The 25,857-nt window shown below is 48.0% G+C and overlaps 2 protein-coding genes across 2 annotated transcripts; both read left to right on the top strand.

Moving 5' to 3' along the window:
* The first annotated feature begins 2,181 nt into the window (after positions 1-2,181).
* Positions 2,182-18,889, top strand: LOC124671216 (fructan 6-exohydrolase-like). The gene is made up of 3 exons (XM_047207625.1): positions 2,182-2,591; positions 14,303-14,396; positions 18,680-18,889. Exons 1-3 carry the CDS (start codon positions 2,182-2,184, stop codon positions 18,887-18,889), a joined length of 714 nt encoding a protein of 237 aa, XP_047063581.1.
* LOC124669404 (protein FAR1-RELATED SEQUENCE 11-like) lies at positions 5,124-6,026 on the top strand. The gene is made up of 2 exons (XM_047206020.1): positions 5,124-5,221; positions 5,341-6,026. Exons 1-2 carry the CDS (start codon positions 5,171-5,173, stop codon positions 5,872-5,874), a joined length of 585 nt encoding a protein of 194 aa, XP_047061976.1. The 5' UTR covers positions 5,124-5,170; the 3' UTR covers positions 5,875-6,026.
* Positions 18,890-25,857: the final 6,968 nt, after the last annotated feature.

Consider the following 25,857-nt stretch of genomic DNA (forward strand, 5'->3'; position numbering starts at 1 on the left):
CAGAACCAAAAACATGTGGCATGTGAGAGAAAGGCGCGGTACATGGCGACCAAGTACAAGTCGCAGGGCCCGGACCTGATCCCGATCGACGCGCGCCGTCGCATCAGCGAAGCTGAAGACGTATCTGGAGGGAAACTGCTGGGCGTCCCCCGGGGGATCTGATTTCCCAGCCCCCGGGTCGCCAGCCGTCGGATCGGTCATCTTGGACGGTCAGATCTTCTTTTACAGAATGTAGCAAAAAAACATCTCCCGGCAGCAAAAAAATAACCCGCTTTTGCTACATTGTAGCAAAAAACGGTTCAGTCACGAAATCAAATAAAAAGGCTGAGCTCGCCGGAGACCTCGCCGGAGAGCTCGCCGGAGACCTCGTAGCAAAAAAAGTTGCTATTGTAGCAGAAAAATGCTAATGTAGCAAAACACAAATATCATCGGAAAACATTGACGAAGACCTCGCCAGAGACCCCTCGCCGGAGACCTCGTAGCAAAATTTCTATATTAAAGTAGCGAAACAGCAAAACAATTATAGCAAAAAAAAAATAGTATCACAACATTTTTTACAAGGTCTCTGGCGAGGTCATTACTATTGTATCAAAATAGACTTCACCTAATACATCACCGAAAAATACTTAGTAGCAAAATATATATACTAACATAGCAAAACCATAGAACGGTTGTAGCAAAAAAATCTATATATGACAGCAAAATCCATGTCACAAGCCGTCGGCAGCAAGGAAAGCCGTTGTGGGCAGCAACTGGGCCCGCCATCAAGCAGCAACGAGCGCCGCCATCGGTAGCAACCTGGCTCGCCCATGGTAGCACCTCCAGGTCGTTGGCATCGTGCTTGTGCTGGGTGTAGGCGCGACGGCGGAGAAGCAGCACGGATTTGTGGGGCCACCGGAGGAGCAGCATGGTCCTGGGGGCGGCGGAGGAGAATCATGGTCCTAGGGGGACTCCGTGCGGCCCGTCCCTGCCTCCAGCGCAAGGCCCTCCCCGCTCCAGCGCGTGCGCCGAGGGTGGCCATCTTGGCCTGCCCTAGGGCGGGCGGCCGGCGGGAACATGGCCGGCGGCCGTGGAGAACTTGGCCGGCGGCGCGCACGGAGCAGGCAGCGGTGAGGGCGACGTCGGGTCAATCAGAGGTAGGCCCTCGTAGCTGCCGGATGCGAGGGGTAGGTGGAGCCGCCCGTGGGGCGCGCTCGCAGCCGCCGGAGGTGAGGGGACGGTGGATCCGCCGCCAGTCGCAGCCGCCGGAGGAGAGGGGACGGTGAATCCGCCGCCAGTCGCAGCCGTCGGAGCCGACGTTGGGCGGCGCGGGCTACCGGGAGTGCGGGCAGGGCGGCGTTGGGGGACAGCGACGGGGGCGGCCACCGGCGTCAGGCAACGACGATGGGCGCGGGGACGGGCACCGGCGTCGGGCGCAAAATCGACGGCGACTCGGGCGAGGTTGCCATGGAGTTGGGCAACGCTGTTCTCGCGCGCGTGTGCGGTGAGGAGGAAAGGCCAGGAAGCGATAAGGTAGGCCCCGCCGGACACGTGTCGCGCGCTGGGTGCGGGGGTTGGGGAGGACGCGATCCCCGGGGGAATCAAATCATTTTCCTATCTGGAGGCTTGTTCTTTTGCTGCAAACGGCGGAGTAATGAAGGCGCGTTAACTATATTCGTTTTGTGGTGTACTAGTATTTCCTTTTTCTCCCTCCTCCAAATTCCTCTCTAGCCTTTTCCTGACAATGATAAGTACGGAGTACTGTACCTGTATTTGTGTTGTGTGTGCACTTACAGTAACATTGTCCGCTCACTTGTAGCTTATTATCTGCGACAACGCAAACTGTAGTGGCTATCAGTTCCATACCTGCTTGACAGCAACGCTTGATTGCGTGAGCAGGATAGGATAGCTGATCGTAATCAAGAAGGTGATTTGATCCCTGTGCAGCAGCTACTAGCTAGTAGTAAATGCGCCGGCAGGGACATTGGATGAAATTGTAAACTGCAGTCTAGTCACAAAATTGAGGTCGGAGAGCTGAGGAGTGTCACTCCTGAGCGCCTACCCTCAGTTGGCCAGCCATGGCCGCGCTCCGTCTCGCCGCATGCGCGACCTTCGCCGTCCAGCTGTGCCTTCTCCTCTCCCCGTCCCATTCTCTCCGCTGGCTCTCTGACGGCAAGCCGGAGAGCACCGCCGGCCACGGCCATGACACTAGCACCGCCGAGGAAGATCTGGCTGGCCAGCGACGGGAAGCAGCTCCTGCAGTGGCCTATCGAGGAGATCGCGTCGCTGAGGAAGACGCGAGTCGGGTTGCTCGGAGCGGAGGTGAACGCCGGTGGCATGAACGAGATCACCGGCGTCGCGGGCTCGCAGGCAGACCTGGAGGTAGTATTCGACGTCCCGTCCCTGGAGGCGGCCGAGAATCTCGGACCCAACCAGCTGCTGGACCCTCAGAAGCTTTGCGAGGAGAAGGATGCGTCAGTACGGGGCGGCATCGGCCCGTTCGGGCTGCTCGTCCTTGCCTCCGTGGACCTGCAGGAGCACACGGCCGTGTTCTTCAGGGTGTTCAGGCATGATAGCAAGTACAAGGTTCTCATGTGCACCGACCTCCGAAGGTACAGCAAAAACAGAGCGATAAATACAACGTCAGGACCTTATGGCGCCCGCACCTAATCCAGACCGAACAGTTTGTTGGAGATTCGCGCGACCGGTCCCACGCGCACAGGCGGTTGACCCCTACCTCCGGCCGAATACGCCTAGGCCATGTAGCGATACACACTGCTCCGAAGGACAGCGCGTCGGCGGATACATGGCGTCCGGCTCGTCCTCGCCGTCCTTCCTGTCAGCCCCGCGTACGGCGAGGAGACTTACCTTGCCGGGACCCCCCCATCCGATGCCCCCACCATCCCATTTCAAATTTGAATCTCCAGCCTACCCATCGTCTTCCTCTCTCCGACCCAATCTGGCCGACCTCGCCGGCCGTCACATCTGGAAGATTCAAGCTGGGCAGGGCGCAAATACATGATGTTTGGCGGAGAATCGGAGAGCTTCACCGACCTGCTCATCAGGTTAGTCCTTAAAATGCTGCCACATCCCCAATCTCCACTGACGCCTTTCGCATCAGATCCTGTTTTGATTGTGGGCATTTTTTCACCAGATTGTCCGGGCCAGGAATTGAGTTTACGCCTGATTGCTTACCGAGCGTAGCGATTCATTCTTCCGAGACAAGCGCCCGCACTTCTCCGTCCAGCTCGGGTACTGACTTCAGCGAGCGAGCCTCTGTTCCATTGCAGGCCGGTGCCGGGGACGACGGAGTATGCAGCAACGAGCCAGCCCCCGATGCCGGGGAGTCCCCTACTTCATCGGAATGGCCGGCGTCATCGCCAGAGCTCCAGAATGACTCACCATTGCCTGCTGAGTCGCATATGCCAACCTCAACCGAGTCCCCTCCATCAGAGCGCTCCTGGAACCAGAGGTCAGTCACCCGAACGTACAGCGCCTGTTATTTGCTTTTCGAATTGAGCCATGTTTACCTGTCGTAGCTGCGTACTTTACGATCGGGTTCCCGGTAAGGATTAGTTGCCCAATGCCTTGAGCTATTTCAGTTTTGGGCAGCTAACTGAAAATCGTTGTAATATGTTATGGGATGCAGATGATTCAGGAAGGTGATATAGGAGGGGTTTCCATGGGAGTATACCAAGTACGAAAGTTCTAATAGCCTAAGACCATTTATACCTGCCAGGGAGACCATTTAGGCCGGGAATTATTCAATGGGGCCAACACGATTTGTCCAGATTCATTCGTAATTCTAAAAATAAACCCCTTTTAAAATTGAATCGACTCTTAGCATTGCACATCACGTACCAATAAGCGATACACACATAGCTGTCCCAGCGCTTCACCCTCTTTTTTGGTGAGTGGTCTCTCGCAAACAGAGTGCATTGACTGACTATGTATAATATCTAAGTGATGAGGGCACATAGTCCACCTTGTTTGAGCCGACATGGTGAAATATAGATTATCTGGGTGATGGATATGCAGACAGGGATAAACCCCCGGTGTATGGATCAACTACAGAGCGTCTGAAGCTCGTGGTTTCGCAGTAAGTACATGTTTCAATCTGAAAGAGACTGACAGCAATATCTGAGTAAGGTCACCATATTATCTTTGGTGCGGAAAAAAGATTCAGGATCTAGACTACAGTAGTATGCAAAAACTCCTTTTCCATGCACAATATAACCTGTTGCTTTGATCTGTACATGAGATGTAATTATTTTGGTTTTTGTTAGATTTTTTTTTACCTGGCAGTGCTGTGTGTGATATAGGTTTGTTCTGCTTCCTGTTATCTTTATTTTGGCAAGAATCAGATGGTTGTTATAGCCCTTCCAAACTGTATGTACTGCATACGACTATTTCCTCCCCGGGGGAATCTGAACCTAAACATCAGTAGTGTATATCTGGGTGCAGCTCCGCAAAATGTGCGCTAGGTGTAATCTGAAGTACCACATAATCAGCACTCACCCATAAAATGCTTTGGAAATAATTCATTGGAACAGCAGACACTCTTGAAGAACTAGATACTGGCATAGTTCTATATTGGCACCAACTGACAGTCAGTTTATGCAAGTTATAATATTATTACTTTCGCGTGTCCGGAAACAATGGTCTACCTCTACTATCGGGAATTATTCAAGTGTGTAGCATTGTTTTTCTTGCTTTTTGGAGCTGTTTGTATGTTTCAAGCGTGGAAATACATGAATTCAAAACTGGTCTATATTTCATTCCCCAACAATCCAGGGGCCGTAGGTTTTAGGTGTTATGAACACGTGTTACTCATTATAAGATTTATGAGCTGGCCAACGTGAAGGGCCTGGTATGTTAGCCGAAGGACAGCCCTTGTTTCCCCCAAAATACTTTCCCCATTCACGACAAAATCAGATGCCAGCTGCTTTCCTCATTCTTTGCCCATTCTGTATACAGGTTCCGCCGTGGAGAAATGCCCGATTCCAGGCCCGCAAGTTCAGCAAGGAAGAGTGCACTGGAGACAGCTATGAGGCGATGCAGGGACGGGGACTCGGACGCTGTAATTGAACCAGAGCTAGGGATGGAGTTTGATTCGTTGCCTGAAGCATATGAGTTCTACAACATCTACTCATGGGAGATTGGGTTTGGAATAAGATACGGGTCGTCAAGAATGAACCCTGCAAAGAGCAAAGTCAGGCAGGACATAACATGTGGCTGTGAGGTAAGTGGAATCCCATTTGTGTAATGCGATCAAGTAGATCATTTTAGATATGGGAAACCAGTTTTCGCGTCAATGAGTAAATGTTAAATGATGACATCTTTTTTCTATATTATGAACAGGGAAAGCCTAGGCACTCAAACTCACGATCTGTTTGCTGCGGCTGCCGAGCTATGATTCGTTTGCACCGGACAGATGACCATGGATGGTACATTCATGAGTTCAGAAGGGATCATAATCATGGGCTGGCAGTGAACAGCGGCCAGAAGATGCAATTTTCTTTGCATAGGAACATCGACCCACACACAAAGGACCTTGTGAGAAACCTCAGGGACAATAACGTCGGCCTGACCAAGACCTTCAGCGTAATCGGCGGCTTCTTCGGATCAATGGAAAATATCCCGTTCAACAAGCGATCACTAAGGACGCTCTGTGCGAGTATCAGTAGGGACCATTCGGAGGATGACATCAGGAAAACGTATGAAGTGCTGTCAGAAATGAAGATGAAGGACCCCAACTTCCGAGACAGCTGCTTGGTAGACTCTGAAGGGAGGATCAGAGCACTCATGTGGACAAACGGCAAGAGCCGCATGCAGTACCAGCTGTTTTGGGGATGCTATAACTTTCGACACAACATACCGCACAAACCAGTATGACATGCCATTTGGACTGTTTGTGGGTGTCAATAACCACTTTCAGAGTATAATTCTAGGCGGTGTTTTGTTGACCAACGAGAAGACGGAGACATTTGAGTGGGTGTTCAAGGAATTCGTCTCTCTTATGGGAGGGAAACCACCCGTCACTATTCTGACAGGTATAGGACTCCCTAGTAAATTCTCAATTCTTTGTTGTATAATCCCGCACCCACACATGCACATTGAGATTATTTTGTTAGTGTTCGAGGATACCTTTTCAACCGCGAAACAAGCTGAAAAGAATGGCCGATCGATTTTGGTAGTGTGCGAGGATACCTTTTGACCCCGGGGTCATTGGATACCTTTTGTTGCACTCAAAGATACGACAGGACGAAAGTGGTTACTATAGTTGTCCGGCGACGACGCCACACGAACGATTAATATACGTGAGTTAGGATCGTTTCGATAGTGTTTGAGGATACCTTTCTTTTTACACCGGGGTCACCTGATTCTCATATCTAGTGGTTAGTGACAACCGAGGGGATACTAGTCGGGTACCTTTTGTTGCACTCAAAGATACGAATGAACGGAAGTGGTTACTATAGTTGTCCGGCAACGACACCTCACGAACGACGAATATAGGTGAGTTAGGATCGTTTTGATATTGTTCGAGGATACTTTTCATCGCTTTGATAGTCATATCAAAATGGTTAGTCGCAACCATCTTTTGTTGCACTCAAAGATACAAATGAACGAAAGTGGTTACTATAGTTGTTCGGTGACGACGGCACAGGAACGATGGATGTAGTTGGGTTAGGATCGTTTTGGTAGTGTTCGAGGATACCTTTTCAACCGGGAAACAAGTTGAAAGAATGGCCGATCGATTTGGTAGTGTGCGAGGATACCTTTTGACCCCGGGGTCATTGGATACCTTTTGTTGCACTCAAAGATACGAAAGGACGGAAGTGGTTACTATAGTTGTCCGGCGACGATAGCAGCACAGGACGATGGATTTAGGTTGGTTAGGATCGTTTTGGTAGTGTTCGAGGATACCTTTTCAACCGCGAAACAAGCTGTAAAGAATGGCCGATCGATTTTGGTAGTGTGCGAGGATACCTTTTGACCCTGGGGTCATTGGATACCTTTTGTTGCACTCAAAGATACGAAAGGACGGAAGTGGTTACTATAGTTGTCCGGCGACGACGCCACATGAACAATTAATATACGTGAGTTAGGATCGTTTCGATAGTGTTTGAGGATACCTTTCTTTACACCGGGGTCATCTGATTCTCATATCTAGTGGTTAGTGGCAACCGAGGGGATACTAGTCGGGTACCTTTCGTTGCACTCAAAGATATGAATGAACGGAAGTGGTTACTATAGTTGTCCGGCGACGACACCACACGAACGACGAATATAGGTGAGTTAGGATCATTTTGATATTGTTCGAGGATACTTTTCATCGCTTTGATAGTCATATGAAAATGGTTAGTGGCAACCATCTTTTGTTGCACTCAAAGATACGAATGAACGAAAGTGGTTACTATAGGTGTTCGGTGACGACGGCACAGGAACGATGGATGTAGTTGGGTTAGGATCGTTTTCATAGTGTTCGAGGATACCTTTTCAACCGCGAAACAAGCTGAAAGAATGGCCGATCGATTTGGTAGTGTGCGAGGATACCTTTTGACCTCGGGGTCATTGGATACCTTTTGTTGCACTCAAAGATACGAAAGGACGGAAGTGGTTAATATAGTTGTCCGGCGACGACAGCACAGGAACGATGGATTTAGTTGGGTTAGGATCGTTTTGTTAGTGTTCGAGGATACCTTTTCAATCGCGAAACAAGCTGAAAAGAATGGCCGATCGATTTTGGTAGTGTGCGAGGATACCTTTTGACCTCGGGGTCATTGGATACCTTTTGTTGCACTCAAAGATACGAAAGGACGGAAGTGGTTACTATAGTTGTCCGGCGACGACGCCACACGAACGAATAATATACGTGAGTTAGGATCGTTTCGATAGTGTTTGAGGATACCTTTCTTTTTACACCGGCGTCACCTGATTCTCATATCTAGTGGTTAGTGGCAACCGAGGGGATACTAGTCGGGTATCTTTTGTTGCACTCAAAGATACGGATGAACGGAAGTGGTTACTATAGTTGTCCGGCGACGACACCTCACGAACGACGAATATAGGTGAGTTAGGACCGTTTTGATATTGTTCGAGGATACTTTTCATTGCTTTGATAGTCATATCAAAATGGTTAGTGGCAACCGTCTTTGTTGCACTCAAAGATACGAATGAACGAAAATGGTTACTATAGTTGTCCGGCGACGACGGCACATGAACGATGGATTTAGTTGGGTTAGGATCGATTTGGTAGTGTGCGAGGATACCTTTTGACCCCGGTGTCACTGGATACTCACATCTTGTGGTTAGTTCCAACCGAGGTGGTACTATCTGTAGAGCGTCTGATCACCTTGTTCCCGCGTGGGGCTTGGGGGGGTACCATTTTGTTGCACTAACAGATACGAATGAACGGAAAGTGGTTACTATAGTTGTCCGGCGACGACGCCATATGAACGATATATATGGGTGAGTTAGGATCTTTTTGATAGTGTTCGAGGATACCTTTTCAACCGTGGGATGAGCCGAATAAATGGCCGATCGTTTTGGTAGTGTGCGAGAATACATTTTTTACACCGGGGTCATCCGATACTCATATCTAGTGGTCAGTGGCAACCGAGGTGATACTGGTCGGGTACCTGTTTTTGCGCTCAAAGATACGAATGAACGGAAAGTGGTTACTATAGGTGTCCGGCGACGGAACCACACGAACGACGTATATAGGTGAGGTAGGATCGTTTTGATATTGTTAGAGGATACTTTTTCATCGTTTTGACAGTCATATCTAATGGTTAGTGGCAACCGAGGTGATACTATGTGTAGCGCGTCGGATCACTTTGTTTTCCCGCGTGGGACTGGGGGGGTTCCTTTTTGTTGCACTCAAAGATACGAAAGGACAGAAGTGGTTACTATAGTTGTGTGGCGACGACGCCACATGAACGATTAATATAGGTGAGTTAGGATCGTTTCGATAGTGTTTGAGGATATCTTTCTTTTTACATCGGGGGTCACCTGATTCTCATATCTAGTGGTTAGTGGCAACCGAGGGGATACTAGTCGGGTAACTTTTGTTGCACTCAAAGATACGAATGAATGAAAGTGGTTACTATAGTTTTCCGGCGACGACACCACACGAACGATGAATATAGGTGGGTTAGGATCGTTTTGGTAGTGTACGAGGATACATTTTCAACCGCGAAACAAGCTGAAAGAACGGCCGATCGATTTGGTAGTGTGCGAGGATACCTTTTGACCCCGGGGTCATTGGATACCCTTTGTTGCACTCAAAGATACGAATGAACGAAAGTGGTTACTATAGTTGTCCGGCGACGACGGCACAAGAACGATGGATTTAGTTGGGTTAGGATCGTTTTGGTAGTGTTTCGAGGATACCTTTTCAACCGCGAAACAAGCTGAAAGAATGGCCGATCGATATGGTAGTGTGCGAGGATACCTTTTGATCCCGGGGTCATTGGATACCTTTTGTTGCACTCAAAGATACGAAAGGATGGAAGTGGTTACTATAGTTGTCCGGCAACGACGCCACATGAACGATTAATATACGTGAGTTAGGATCGTTTCGATAGTGTTTGAGGATACCTTTCTTTACACCGGGGTCATCTGATTCTCATATCTAGTGGTTAGTGGCAACCGAGGGGATACTAGTCGGGTACCTTTTGTTGCACTCAAAGATACGAATGAACGGAAGTGGTTACTATAGTTGTCCGGCGACGACACCACACGAACGACGAATATAGGTGAGTTAGGATCGTTTTGATATTGTTCGAGGATACTTTTCATCGCTTTGATAGTCATATCAAAATTTGTTAGTCGCAACCATTTTTTGTTGCACTCAAATATACGAATGAACGAAAGTGGTTACTATAGTTGTTCGGTGACGACGGCACAGGAACGATGGATGTAGTTGGGTTAGGATCGTTTTGGTAGTGTTCGAGGATACCTTTTCAACCGGGAAACAAGTTGAAAGAATGGCCGATCGATTTGGTAGTGTGTGAGGATACCTTTTGACCCCGGGGTCATTGGATACCTTTTGTTGCACTCAAAGATACGAAAGGACGGAAGTGGTTACTATAGTTGTCCGGCGACGACAGCACAGGAACGATGGATTTAGGTTGGTTAGGATCGTTTTGGTAGTGTTCGAGGATACCTTTTCAACCGCGAAACAAGCTGAAAAGAATGGCCGATCAATTTTGGTAGTGTGCGAGTCGGATCACTTTGTTTTCCCGCGTGGGACTGGGGGGTTCCTTTTTGTTGCACTCAAAGATACGAAAGGACGGAAGTGGTTACTATAGTTGTCTGGCGATGACGCCACATGAACGATTAATATAGGTGAATTAGGATCGTTTCGATAGTGTTTGAGGATACCTTTCTTTTTACACCTGGGGTCACCTGATTCTCATATCTAGTGGTTAGTGGCAACCGAGGGGATACTAGTCGGGTACCTTTTGTTGCACTCAAAGATACGAATGAATGAAAGTGGTTACTATAATTGTCCGGCGACGACACCACACGAACGATGAATATAGGTGGGTTAGGATCGTTTTGGTAGTGTACGAGGATACATTTTCAATCGCGAAACAAGCTGAAAGAACGGCCGATCGATTTGGTAGTGTGCGAGGATACCTTTTGACCCCGGGGTCATTGGATACCCTTTGTTGCACTCAAAGATACGAATGAACGAAAGTGGTTACTATAGTTGTCCGGCGACGACGGCACAAGAACGATGGATTTAGTTGGGTTAGGATCGCTTTGGTAGTGTTTCGAGGATACCTTTTCAACCGCGAAACAAGCTGAAAGAATGGCCGATCGATATGGTAGTGTGCGAGGATACCTTTTGATCACGGGGTCATTGGATACCTTTTGTTGCACTCAAAGATACGAAAGGACGGAAGTGGTTACTATAGTTGTCCGGCAACGACGCCACATGAACGATTAATATACGTGAGTTAGGATCATTTCGATAGTGTTTGAGGATACCTTTCTTTACACCGGGGTCATCTGATTCTCATACCTAGTGGTTAGTGGCAACCGAGGGGATACTAGTCGGGTACCTTTTGTTGCACTCAAAGATACGAATGAACGGAAGTGGTTACTATAGTTGTCCGGCGACGACACCACACGAACGAATATAGGTGAGTTAGGATCATTTTGATATTGTTCGAGGATACTTTTCATCGCTTTGATAGTCATATCAAAATGGTTAGTCGCAACCATCTTTTGTTGCACTCAAAGATACGAATGAACGAAAGTGGTTACTATAGTTGTTCGGTGACGACGGCACATGAACGATGGATGTAGTTGGGTTAGGATCGTTTTGGTAGTGTTCGAGGATACCTTTTCAACCGCGAAACAAGTTGAAAGAATGGCCGATCGATTTGGTAGTGTGCGAGGATACCTTTTGACCCCGGGGTCATTGGATACCTTTTGTTGCACTCAAAGATACGAAAGGACGGAAGTGGTTACTATAGTTGTCCGGCGACGACAGCACAGGAACGATGGATTTAGTTGGGTTAGGATCGTTTTGGTAGTGTTCGAGGATACCTTTCAAACCGCGAAACAAGCTGAAAAGAATGGCCGATCGATTTTGGTAGTGTGCGAGGATACCTTTTGACCCCGGGGTCATTGGATACCTTTTGTTGCACTCAGAGATACGAAAGTACGGAAGTGGTTACTATAGTTGTCCGGCGACGACGCCACATGAACGATTAATATACGTGAGTTAGGATCGTTTCGATAGTGTTTGAGGATACCTTTCTTTACACCGGGGTCATCAGATTCTCATATCTAGTGGTTAGTGGCAACCGAGGGGATACTAGTCGGGTACCTTTCGTTGCACTCAAAGATACGAATGAACGGAAGTGGTTACTATAGTTGTCCGGCGACGACACCACACGAACGACGAATATAGGTGAGTTAGGATCGTTTTGATATTGTTCGAGGATACTTTTCATCGCATTGATAGTCATATGAAAATGGTTAGTGGCAACCATCTTTTGTTGCACTCAAAGATACGAATGAACGAAAGTGGTTACTATAGCTGTTCGGTGACGACGGCACAGGAACGATGGATGTAGTTGGGTTAGGATCGTTTTCATAGTGTTCGAGGATACCTTTTCAACCGCGAAACAAGCTGAAAGAATAGCCGACCGATTTGGTAGTGTGCGAGGATACCTTTTGACCCCGGGGTCATTGGATACCTTTTGTTGCACTCAAAGATACGAAAGGACGGAAGTGGTTAATATAGTTGTCCGGCGACGACAGCACATGAACGATGGATTTAGTTGGGTTAGGATCGTTTTGTTAGTGTTCAAGGATACCTTTTCAACCGCGAAACAAGCTGAAAAGAATGGCTGATCGATTTTGGTAGTGTGCGAGGATACCTTTTGACCCCGGGGTCATTGGATACATTTTGTTGCACTCAAAGATACGAAAGGACGGAAGTGGTTACTATAGTTGTCCGGCGACGACGCCACACGAACGATTAATATACGTGAGTTAGTATCGTTTCGATAGTGTTTGAGGATACCTTTCTTTTTACACCGGGGTCACCTGATTCTCATATCTAGTGGTTAGTGGCAACCGAGGGGATACTAGTCGGGTACCTTTTGTTGCACTCAAAGATACGAATGAACGGAAGTGGTTACTATAGTTGTCCGGCGACGACACCTCACGAACGACGAATATAGGTGAGTTATGATCGTTTTGATATTGTTCGAGGATACTTTTCATCGCTTTGATAGTCATATCAAAATGGTTAGTGGCAACCGTCTTTGTTGCACTCAAAGATACGAATGAACGAAAGTGGTTACTATAGTTGTCCGGCGACGACGGCACATGAACGATGGATTTAGTTGGATTAGGATCGATTTGGTAGTGTTCGAGGATACATTTTCAACCGCGAAACAAGCTGAAAGAATGGCCGATCGATTTGGTAGTGTGCGAGGATACCTTTTGACACCGGATACTCACATGTTGTGGTTAGTTCCAACCGAGGTGATACTATGTGTAGAGCGTCTGATCACTTTGTTATTGCGTTGGATCACTCTGTTACATGCAAAGATACGAATGGATAAAAGTGGTTATTTGACATGCAACCCATACAGAACCGTTAAAATATCAGTTACAAGACATATGCAACTGAAAAAAATTTAGTTGCAACCCATGTGCAACTTAAATTTTTTGAGTTCCAAATCTGTAACCCCTATTTTAAGATGAGAAATTGACTCAGAATGAGGCGCCTGACCTATAGCGAAACCGATTAAACTATTTTTATGGTGAATCTATTGATGGTCTAACTTAAAAGACGCTGAGATACGTTGTTTTGACGATTTTACAATAACCAACTGTTTCTACCAAAATGAAATATTCTGGTGCATATTTAATATACATATAGTATGAACGGTGTCCTAAATGTTACATCAAGTAGCTCGTTTCAGTGGTTTCAGTGACAGCTGGTTTTTGCATGGCTTATAAGAACAGAGGATAAACGGCTCTTGCAAGGGATTTGACAGAACCCTTTCGGCAACGGAAAGTTGCAACTAAAATCAGCGGATAAACGGCTTGTTCTTGGACTCTCCAGAATTTATGATCACTATAGATGGATACACGTAAATCGATATGCAAACAACAGCTGGTTTCTTAAAATCTTTTTTAGGTGCTGCCGGGGCGACTGCTCTATGCAATAGGTCACATTCCTGTTTCTTATTTTTTGCGGAACCAAGGTTCATACAGCGGACTCTATTTGCAGTTGTGCAGATGATTCTGGTTTCTGAATCTAAACAGCTCTGTTCTGTCTGTGAGATGCAATGAACTTCATACTTGTGCTGTTGGTTACTATGCGGACATTTTCAAAGTACTTTATAAGAATTCGGCGATCTTTAGTTGTGTTATGTTCAAAAAAAGGAGACGAACAATATTTGTTTGGACGAAATAGCAGAATTCGAAACGATTCGAACTGAAAATGCAAAATAAGTTAGCTTTTAGAGTAGGAGTGAAGAGGTACATGTGGGCCGGTGGGGTGTACTTCTTGCTGCTACCAAAGTACTGGGGAGGACGGGGAGAGTACCTTTGAGTGGGGCAGACATGTACCTGGCGCTGTCACATGGTACAGGCAAACAGTGAAAATACATGGCATGTAGCTAGGCTTTGGTACAATACGCTGCATGCAGTCAACCTTCTGAACGAATCTCAACCTGGACACACGGTTAGAGATTAGGTGATGGCGCCATAAGGTCCGGACCAAATGCGCGTGCATTGTTGGCAGCAAAATCGTAACGATATTATTTGCAAACTAGGGCAGATCGACTACGAGAGCGAGCGTGTACAAGCCGCCCTACGGAGGGTTCGTGAACGTCGACATCGAGAAGGACAGGAGCATATCGCTCAGGACATTGGTGAGCTCTTTATCAGATAATTAGATTTAGGTGTACTACTCCCTCTCCCTCTTCCTCTGATATTTAATATCTACTAGCAGAATACCCGTGCTTCGCTACGGAGCAAACGGCCGTTAATATCTTTTAGATGTATCTAAGGGTGAAAAGTGTTTCATTTTTCAAATTTGGAAGCCCTCCAATTTTTTTGTGGTGATGCCGATGTATAATGGGTGCCAGGCTTCCCCTGAAAATCATAACGAACTTGCAGTTAATTAGATTTTTCAAAGCATCAATTTCGTAATGAAGTTTGATGTTAATATATATGAGTGTCAACAATACAAAATTCAACATAATGTTTTAACATTGAGGAAAATAAGATTATTTTAATCTTATCATTTTGAACAGATAAAAATGTGAGTCTATAATTTATGATCCCCAAATGTTCCATGGATTTATTTAATAATGAGAAAATTGTAATCGTATTTAAATTGGGTACAGAACCTTTCTATAACTCCTGAAAAAAACGAGAGAATGAACATATACCATGGATCAACAGAAAACTTGTTGAGATAGTAAGTAGATGTGACCGAGGCAAAAGTATCGGAAGCGAAGGACGAGAGGGATAAGGACTATCAGTTATGGGTGGTATTTGGTTTCTAATTTCTAGATATGTGACACCATGCATTCACAACTTTCACCTTAATAGTACAGATTTGTTAATTGTGGCCGATTTACACGGAGGAATTTTTTGAGATAGTAAGTGGATGTGACCGAGACAAAATTATCGAGAGCGAAGGACGCAAGGCATAAGGATTGCCTAAGAACGCATGTGCCTACTCGTCATCGTCATCGCTGTCGATCACGACGAGCTCCGGTACCGGCCACAGCCAGTTGGCAAGCGGCGGAACATACGCCTGTGCCGCCGGCGGTGGTGGCGGTTGAGCAGCCCACGCCGGTGGTGGAGGTTGAGCAGCCGAGTCCGGTGGTGGAGGTGGAGCATCTCACGCCGGTGGTGGAGGTGGAGCAGCCCACGGGTTGTGCGGCGGAGGTGGAGGCGGCGGTTCCACTGGTTGCGGGGCCGAGTCCTCGAGCGCCCATCGTAGGGCCTCTTCCTCCGTGAGGCCTGGCAGCATGGTGTCGGTGGCGTACCAGGGCAGCGGCGGCTGCACCGGTCGTTCCACCTCCGAGACGAGGACGCCGAGCCTCGCGATCTCGTCGGCTGTCTTCATCACCGGGTACTCGAACTCTCCGGCCCTCCGCCATGGCCAACTACCATTCCTGGAAAATGCAGGCGACGTAGTCTTCGTTGTCGTCTTTGTCCTCCTCGTTGTGGTAGGCCAACGCGTCAATGTAGTCGTCGTCCTCATTGTCGTCCTGTGGAGGCGCCGACGGCTCCCGTGTTTGATGACGAGGCGGCGGTGGATGGTCAAAAGGGATGTCCCTGTCGCCAAGGAAGCCTGCCATCCTCCTCGGATCCTTCTCGGTCTTGCGCCAAGAGTGCCAGGTGTTGGAGTCGATGTCGTAGGAGGGATCGGCGCGGAGGTCCGACGGCAGATACCGCCGCCTGCACCGGATCTCGGTGCTCCTCTCTGGCTCGCGCGGAGGCACCAGCGGGACATGCAACCGGAGGTAGCTGAGTCGCTAGCCGCTGCCAGGCAGGTGCACGTCCCGCCAGCCCGCACACGGCATCCAGTTGCTGCACATGAGCCGCGCCACGTTGACGAGCAGCGGCACCCTGTGCGTCTGCTCCGCCTTCTTGGTGCCGCTGCCGAACGCCTTGAAGTCGTTCTACTTCTTCCCCCATGGTGATGCGGTGGCGCGCGGCGTTGAGGGGTGGGAGTGGAGGTGTCCTTGGTGTGGGCGATGCCAGGGACGATGCCGGTCGACTTTTAAGGTCGGGCGCGCGCGGGACACGATGCCATTGATGGCGGCGTAGAAGCCCAGCCGCCGCCCGCCAGTGCGTGTGCAGAAGAGGCATCACGACATTGATTGCGAAGGCTGCGGCGCACAGACCCGAAGCGATGTCCTCGATACAGCCCTATGGCTCGGCCGCGGAGCGGGCTCGGTGGAAAAGTGAGCGGTCACTTCGCAGCGTCCGCCGCGACCCATCCTAGGCGCAAATATGTGCGTGTTTGCATCGCTGCGGACGGCCGGTCACTATGCGTCGTCTTGCCGGAGCTGATTCCTAACGCATTTTTGGTCCGCATGGACGTAAATGGTCCCTCAGAGTCTACTTGCGTCGCCCCGCTGAAGATCCCTAAGTTCAACAAGAAGAGAATTAATTTCACAAAACACAACGCATCCGCACATGTACAGTAGTGGAAAACTGGGCCTGCTTGAGATACCCAGCCAAGCCGTGGACAAGAGCTGTTCCCGCCCGCCCTTGCTGCCGGCGCCGCGTGCTGCCGCTGCTTCTGATTTGGCTGCCCGTCAGCTGTGCTCCGCCAGAAAGGTTCTCGCCCAAACCGCGCGGTCTCCATCCTGAACCCCAGATTCCATTCTCGCTTAATAGCCTGCCTGCCTCGCTGGGTCGTGGGTATGTGCTTCGCTGTGTCTAAGGAACGGGAAAGAAGGAACTTTGATTGAATTAGGAAAAGTGAGAGCGTGGCGGGAAAATCGGGGCAGTTTCACGAATGTGCTAACGCAGAAATTCAGAGCCAACGGTCATCTCCGATTTTTCTCCCACACAAGAGAGCTACGCGTTAGATGCGATAGGGTGGACCATGGGTAGGCGCCGATTTTTTCTCGGAGAGAGGCAAAGTTACGCGATAGTTAGTTACAAGTGTGAAACCAGGCATACGCAGATTTCACTTTAATAGTAGAGATGTACATGGTTTTCGTCCATCAGTGTATGGTGTCATGGAGTAGCACATCAGATGAACACACATGCTATCAATCAGATCCATCCACACACACACATGCGGTGGCAGACATAGCTTGTTATCGCTCAGATCCACTTGAGCCAGCTGGTACCGTAGGGAAACAACCACAGTGCTGCAAACGCACGCGAGAGCGAGACGATCGCGCTCGACCCAGGCGAGGAGAACACCAGCCCAACGAAAAAAAATTGACCCATCTCCGCGTCGTCCCCATCCGAATCATCCACAACCTCGCGTTGCATCTCAGCGAAGAGGCCCATCAACGACGCCGCTTTGAGCCTCCCCGCGGGAACCCTGGCCGGGACCTGCGTTTTCCTCCCGGCCGCTCTGCCGCGGCTGCTCCTCGACGGCGTCTACGGCCGCCACGGCCGTGTGCCCCGCTCGAGCGCCGCGTTTTATATTACGTTCCTTGTTGGGCCTTTGCTAGTTGGCCCACCTGCGCGGTACCAGGAAGAAGCGAGCGGCGAAAAAATCGATCGGGAGCGACGTACGACGTACGAACCGAACCGATCCGATCGGGAGTAGTAAAAAGATTTTTGATACCTTCGACATATTTCGTGTGGGACGGAGGTGTGTAACGTGACACAGTCGGAGTTGTTTTGTTAGTTGTGTTTTCTTTGTTCCGCGTGCAGATTTTTTTTTCAAGATTGAGTTGAGATAAATCATCTTGGTAGGATAAAGACGTGTTAGTTGAGAAATAGTAGGTGTTTGTTGTGTCATTTTAAATTTTGAAAAGCTACGCCTAATTCTGTGGAGTTGTTTGTTGCGTTGAGATAAATCAGCTTGGATAGTAGAAGTGGGGGTATTATTGTCCATCCTGAAAATGTGACACCAGGCATTCACCAGTTTGCTCTTAATAGTAGAGATTTATATTACGTTCCTTGTTGGGCCTTTGCTAGTTGGCCCACCTGCGCGGTACCAGGAAGAAGCGAGCGGCGAAAAAATCGATCGGGAGCGACGTACGACGTACGAACCGAACCGATCCGATCGGGAGTAGTAAAAAGATTTTTGATACCTTCGACATATTTCGTGTGGGACGGAGGTGTGTAACGTGACACAGGCTGGAGTTGTTTTGTTAGTTGTGTTTTCTTTGTTCCGCGTGCAGATTTTTTTTTCAAGATTGAGTTGAGATAAATCATCTTGGTAGGATAAAGACGTGTTAGTTGAGAAATAGTAGGTGTTTGTTGTGTCATTTTAAATTTTGAAAAGCTACGCCTAATTCTGTGGAGTTGTTTGTTGCGTTGAGATAAATCAGCTTGGATAGTAGAAGTGGGGGTATTATTGTCCATCCTGAAAATGTGACACCAGGCATTCACCAGTTTGCTCTTAATAGTAGAGATACTAAATCCAAATCAACTAAAAGATATCAGCGTGAATACTTATTTGCACTTAAAGCTGGAATGGCAACTTATATTGAACCTACAGGTCGACCACTCGGTAGTGGAGAGCTACGGCGGCAGCGGCCGGACGGTCATCACGGCTAGGGTGTACCCAGAGCACGCCAAGACGACCGGGAGCCGCCTTTTGATGTTTAACAATGGGACCAGAGTGGTCAAGGTGGCCAAGCTGGATGCGTGGGAGATGAAGGCAGCGGCCATGAACGGCCCGGCCGAGGGGCCTACCACCGCTGGCTGACGCGTGCCACTCGTGGATGATTCATACAATGTTTGGGCTTAGATCTCTTGTGTGACGTATTATCCTTACTATTAACTAAGTGCTCGTACTTGCACCGGGAGAAAGAAAAAACTCGAAAGCTCAAGTGACGACACTTCTCCTATGTGCCATATCATGGATGTAGCCTTGTAGGTGGTCACATTTTCATCTATTCATAATGAACATGATTGTGAGGCTCTCGCAGCACCGTCTAGACATAATGGTGTCAGGGACTATGCATTTTGTCTTTTCAATCATCGTCTTTTGTCAACTTGTGATCCACATAATTAAAACAAATTCTAAAGATTTGAAAGCAAATTTATCCATAGAATGTTACATATCCACTACTTTGATACAATATTATATATATACTGAAAAGAGCACAATACCCGCCAATGCGACGATAGTATGACACCTAGCTCAGTATGGCGGCGGCGACAGTCCAACAAGCAGCTCCTCATGTTGTTGAGTGGGACGTTCGGCTTCGCATGCCGCGGGAGTCCGGCGCTCAGCTGCACTTCGTAGGTCCTCGGCAGTCAGGTGACCAAAATCGTCGTGTGGCGGTAGGTCCGATGCACCTGTAGCCCGCCGTCAGCTCGGAAAGAACGCGAGGGGCATGGTCGATGACGAGATTTCGGCAGCTCATATGGTGACCTCGTGATGGCCAGGTATGACCAAGGCAACCACATGCCTAATTAGATTTTATCGGACCTAGTCGTGTACCAGGTTGATTTGGCAGCGGCTGTCACAAAGGAGGGCACCGCCACGTATGTCAGATCTTGCACATACACACAACTGCTACTTATGGACCAGCGCTTCTCTTTTCCGCGTCAATCTTTGCCGATTGGAGGGAGTAGGATGTTGAATCGGGTAGAACGATACATACCCGTTAGAACCATCGTTTTCATGTTATATAGGTAGGGAAAATCTCCCTACATGGCGGTACAATGATGTGTACGTATACAATTGGAGTATTACTCTGTATTGTATAAGAACAATATTACAAACTCTAACATCTCCTTTAATCTAAACCTGGGAGAGATTGAGATTACGCTTAAACTCATCTAGTTTCTTGGAGCATAAAATCTTTGTAAAACCATCAGCAGACTGATCCTTGCTAGATATAAACTTGAAATCAAGTTGTTTGGTAGCAACTCGTTCTCGAACTAAATAAAAATCAATCTCAATGTGTTTTGTGCGAGCATGAGCCGCAGGATTAGCAGATAAAAAGGTAGCACCAAGGCTGGCACACCATAAGCATGATTTTTCCTGAAGAGAGAGACCAAGCTCTTGAATAAGAGCTTCACCCAAATCTGTTTAGCAGTAGCATTTGCAAGTGCTTTGTATTCAGCCTCAGTGCTAGAACGAGACACAATGGATTGTTTCCTGGCACTCTAAGATATAAGATTGGGACCAAAGAAGACAGCAAATCCACCAGTGGTATAAGAACACAATATGATCAGGTAGTTTCAATCTACTCGGATAGTTTCCGAGCTCTCTATTGCCATGTATATATAGTAGACGGGTAAAGGGAGAGATCGGGGAGACAGGGGAGAGATTACATCGTATGATTGTGGAACTCTATACAGACTAGGACTACTACAACATATCCTAGTCGGTTTCCAAACTCTATCTCTAATACCCTCCCTTAATCACAACTTCGACAAGTTGATATTATGCTTAAAATCTTCAAAAGCTCGATAAGGCAATGGTTTAGTAAACCCATCCGCGACTTGATCTTTAGAAGGAATAAATCGAATCTCCAGCTGCTTCCTCAACACTCGTTCTCGAACGAAATGAAAATCAATCTCAATGTGCTTGGCCCTCGCATGAAACACAGGATTAGCAGACAAATACGTAGCGCCCAAATTATCACACCATAAACAAGGTGTCTGTCGCTGTCTAACACCCAACTCAGCAAGCAAAGACTGAACCCACATCATCTCAGCTGTTGCATTAGCCACTGACTTATACTCTGCTTCAGTACTTGACCTGGACACTGTAGCTTGCTTCTTAGCACTCCATGAAATCAGATTTGGTCCAAAAAAACACATCAAATCCTCCAGTAGATCGACGGTCATCAACACAACCCGCCCAGTCGACATCGGAAAAAGGCACTGACAAGTGTAGACGCAGACTTGACAAATGTTAACCCAACTGTCATAGTATGCTTGACATATCTCAAAATCCTCTTAGCAGCAGTATAGTGAACAGTATAAGGAACATGTAAGTACTGGCAAACTTTGTTAACTGCATAAGAAATATCTGGGCGTGTGAGGGTAAGATACTGTAAGGCTCCCACTAAACTCCGATATTTAGTACTATCATCTGGACCCAATGGATCTCCTTGGTGAGCAGTAATCTTCTCAGAGGAAGACAATGGTGTGGGCATACCTGTACAATTCAACATACCAACCCGTGCCAAGATATCATGAGCATACTTGGACTGACTGAGAACAATACCATTGTCAACTTTCTGTACTTCCACTCCCGTAAAAGAAACTCAAATCACCAAGATCTTTCAAAGCAAACTCTTGACTTAAATCTCTCAGCAGAGCGTCGGTTGCAGCTTGAGAGGAACTAGCAACTATGATATCATCCACATATATAAGCATAAAGATGGTGACATTGGACTTGCGATAGATAAACAGAGAAGCATCAGATTTGGAAGCAAAGAAACCAAGAGCAAGTAGTTTAGAACTTCAACCGAGAGTACCATGCTCGAGGTGCCTGTTTAGTCCATAGAGTGCCTTGTCTAGTTTGCACAGAAAATGCGGTGTGCTGCTGTTCTCATACCCAGGAGGTTGTTTCATATATACTTCCTCTTCCAGAACACCATGAAGAAATACATTCTTGACATCCAACTGTCGCAAGCTCCATCCTCTGGAAACAGCTAAAGCCAAAACTAGAAGAACAGTTGCAATTTTGACAACATGACTGAAAGTATCTTCATAATCAATTCCATACCGATGTTTAAAACCTTTAGCAACAAGACGAGCCTTATACCTGTCAATCGAACCATCTGATTTGCGCTTGACCTTATACACCCATCGACAGTCAATGACATTTTTACCTTCACGTGGAGGTACCAACTTCCACGTCCTATTGCGTATGAGAGCATCATATTCCTCATCCATCGCTTCCTTCCAATTTGGATCAGAAAGAGCAGACTGTAAATTGGTTGGTTCATCTACCGCAGCCGTCAAAAGCCAACGGACTGTTCCATCTTTGTACTCACGAGGCTTGACAATTCCTTTGGACGCTCGTGTAGTGGGGCGCTGAGAAGGCACAGGCTGGGCTACACGTGAAGGAGGAGCAGCAGATCCGGTGTGACCAGATTCGCCAGCAGGATCCGGTGGAGCTGGCCCTAGCGAAACAGGCACGGACCGCGAGGCGCCTGGATCCGCCGTGGCTGCGCTGCTTGCTGTCGTCCCCGAGCTGTGCGTTGCATGCGGGAAACTGCACGCAGAAGATCCAGACGGAGACGACGCCGCGTCCCGCCCATGTGCGCGAGGCGCGCGCTGCCTGCCTGACACTAACGCAGATCCTGGCGGGACAGACGGCAATCCCGAGGCGTTAGAGGAGGATCCCGAGGGCACCTGGGAGGATCCCGGAACAGAATCTGTTGGAAAATCCTCATGGGAGTCTGTGCTGCTGTTATTTTCTCCTGATTGCTGGAATGAGCTGCTCGGAGCACTATTTTGACCAGAATTTTCGCCTGCTGCTACGTCTCGACGAGCTGCACCCTGTAGATCATAAGGAACAACACTTGTAGATGGGTTAGTAGCATGAGTATTTTCAATAATAGAATCATCAATAGTGTCGTCCCCCTGCTCAAAATTGCAAAGTGAAGGATCAAGGAGAAGGATTTGTTTTCGAAGAAGAGCACCAGCATTAGGATGTAGGGATTTGAAAGGAAAAACTGCCTCATCAAAAACGACATCACGAGAAATATAGACTCGTCCAGTGGACACTTCGAGACATTTAACTCCTTTATGTCGAGGGCTGTAGCCTAGAAAGACACACTGTTTGGAATGAAACGCAAGTTTGCGCTTGTTGTAGGGTCGAAGGTTTGGCCAACATGCCCAACCAAAGACACGAAGAGATGAATAATTAGGATGTCTACCAAGAAGGCGATGGACAGGGGTGTCATTATTAATAACTCGACTAGGGAGCATATTGATTAGATATGTGGCTGTGAGAAAGGCTTCATCCCAAAATTTTAGAGGCATACCAGCATGAGCAAGGAGAGAGAGACCTACTTCAACAATGTGGCGATGTTTTCTTTCTGCAGAACCGTTTTGCTGATGAGCACGTGGACAAGAAACATGATGAGAAATACCCTGAGTCTGAAAAAGGGAATTAAGCTTAATGTATTCTCCCCCCAATCAGATTGGACTGCAAGAATTTTTCTGTCAAATTGGCGTTCAACAAGTTTCTGGAAATTGACAAAGGCGTCAAAGACATCAGACTTGTGTTTAAGCAAATAGATCCAAGTAAACTTGCTATAATCATCGATAAAACTCACATAATAATCATGTCGTCCAACAGAGGTTGGGGCAGGACCCCAAACATCAGAAAAAACTAACTGAAGAGGAGCAGTAGACACACTAGTAGAAACAGGGTAGGGAAGTTGATGACTCTTGCCTTGCTGACAAGAATCACAAACTGACACAATGCTGGTATCTCTAACACATGGAAGCTTATGCTTGCTTATTATTTGTCTAACAATAACTAAAGAGGGATGACCTAGACGACTATGCCACTGGGACTGGTCAAGCTTGGCGGCGACAAAGGCATGCTTCAGAGATCCAGAAGACGCCAAAGATGAAATAAGAGGGTAGAGGCCGCCAACACACTGTCCTCTATGGATGATTCTCCGGGTGACCTGATCCTTGATGAGAAAGAAGAAGGGGTGAAATTCGATAAAGACACCATTATCATATGTGAATCGATGAACGGAGAGCAAATTTTTTAGAAGCGTGAGGAACATGCAAAACATTGCGAAGATGGAAATTTCGAGTAGGGTTACGAACTATTGAGTGACCAATATGGGAAATATTCATACCTTGCCCATTGGCGGTGTTGACCCTGTCGGATCCCTTGTATGTGTCCCTGAAGGTAAAATTGTTGAGCTTGCTTGTAATGTGATGAGTGGCACCCGAATCTTGATACCAATTGGTGTCGACCCCATAAGCAGCGTGGATTTCTTTGTCACCATAGTCATCATCTTCAGAATAGCGGGACCAGCAGTCTTTTGCGGGATGGCCTTCTTTGTTACATATCTGGCAGGTAACATCCACCCAGGGTGTCGTCCGGCGACGCCCGCGGCCACGGCCTCGCCCTCCTCTAGAGGGTCCACGACCTCCCCCACGACCCTGATAGAAGGGACGGTCATCACGGCGGAAATCACGACGTTCCCCACGGTCGCCACGATCGCCGCGGTTTCGGGCGGGGTTGGTGTTGCCAGAACGTGGGCGCCATTGGCGGGTGGCGGCGTTGGCAAAAGTCTCAAACTCCGGTGGAGAGGGACCATTGAGCATCATTTGCCGTTGATCATATGCATGCAGATGAGAGAAGAGGAGGCTCAGGGTGATCGGCGTAGGTGCAACGCCGAGAGCGGCCACCAAGGCATTGTAGTCAGAGCCAAGTCCGGCGAGAATATACGAGACGAGCTGGCGATCGGTGAGGGGATGGCCAGCAGCAATGAGATCATCTGCAAATCCTTGCATCTTGGAGAGGAACTCCGAGGTTGTCATCTGCAATTTTTTTGTGTTGGCAAGGGCAACGAGCAGATTGTTGACTTTGGCTTCGTTCTGGGCGGCGAACATCTCCTGGAGAGCGCGCCAGACGCCGGCGGTGTGTTCAATCCTGTGAATGTGCGGCAGAATCTCGCGAGACAGCGACTGCAGAAGATATGACAGTACGATTTGATCGCGAGACAACCAAGAGGCATAGTCGGGGTTTGGCCCCATCTTAGCAGCAGTGCTTGAGTCTTTGTCGATGGGGACGATCTCCACTTCTATCGGCGGGGCAGCATCGCTGCCATCAAGGAGGCCGACAAGCTGCGCACCGCGGATCGCGGGCATGACCTGGGAACGCCAGATCGGATAATTCTCTCTGGTGAGAAGCTCTCGCGGAGGAAGGCCGAGGTTGATCGGCGGTTGTGAGGAGGACGCCATGGCGGCTGGGGAAGAAACCAGCAACGGCGACGTCGAAGCTTGCGATGGATTATCGGCGGAAGAGCCGGCCTGATACCATATAAGAACACAATATGATCAGGTAGTTTCAATCTACTCGGATAGTTTCCGAGCTCTCTATTGCCATGTATATATAGTAGACGGGTATAGGGAGAGATCGGGGAGACAGAGGAGAGATTACATCGTATGATTGTGGAACTCTATACAGACTAGGACTACTACAACATATCCTAGTCGGTTCACAAACTCTATCTCTAATAAGTGGAACGTATCTCATCTAAATCACCAGCCCAATCAGCATCAAAGAAAGCACTAAGCAGTGTATTGGAGGACTTTGGAAATGTTAGCCCAACCTTTAATGTGCCATGCATATACCTCAATATGTGTTTTACTGTTGTCCAGTGAGTAGCCGTAGGGGCATGAAGAAACTGGCAAACCTTATTAACTGAAAAGGATAAATCAGGTCGAGTCAATGTCAAGTATTGAAGTGCGCCTACAATACTCCTGTAGCGAGTACAATCATCAGGACCAAGGGGGAACCATCATGCAAAGAGAGGTGACCAATAGTGGATAGTGGTGTAGGACAAGCGTTGCAATCAGTCATACCAACACGAGCAAGTAAGTCTGTAGCATATTTCTCTTGATTAAAGAGTAATCCATACACTACAAGAAAAGTTCTGATAGACAACGTCCCAAAATCGTCAACTAAGGGGCATTTTTCGTCGCCTATGGGCCTAACCCGACGATATG

The sequence above is a fragment of the Lolium rigidum genome, chromosome 7 (assembly GCF_022539505.1).
Source record: "Lolium rigidum isolate FL_2022 chromosome 7, APGP_CSIRO_Lrig_0.1, whole genome shotgun sequence".
NCBI classification, from domain to species: domain Eukaryota; kingdom Viridiplantae; phylum Streptophyta; class Magnoliopsida; order Poales; family Poaceae; genus Lolium; species Lolium rigidum.

Bases quoted from the DNA above. Each gene is read 5' to 3' on its own strand.
- LOC124669404 (XM_047206020.1), top strand. From the start codon at position 5,171: ATGAACCCTGCAAAGAGCAAAGTCAGGCAGGACATAACATGTGGCTGT. The intron at 5,222-5,340 runs GTAAGTGGAATC...TATTATGAACAG, and splicing joins ACATAACATGTGGCTGTGAG to GGAAAGCCTAGGCACTCAAA.
- LOC124671216 (XM_047207625.1), top strand. From the start codon at position 2,182: ATGACACTAGCACCGCCGAGGAAGATCTGGCTGGCCAGCGACGGGAAG. The intron at 2,592-14,302 runs GTACAGCAAAAA...AAACTAGGGCAG, and splicing joins ATGTGCACCGACCTCCGAAG to ATCGACTACGAGAGCGAGCG. The intron at 14,397-18,679 runs GTGAGCTCTTTA...TTGAACCTACAG, and splicing joins GCATATCGCTCAGGACATTG to GTCGACCACTCGGTAGTGGA.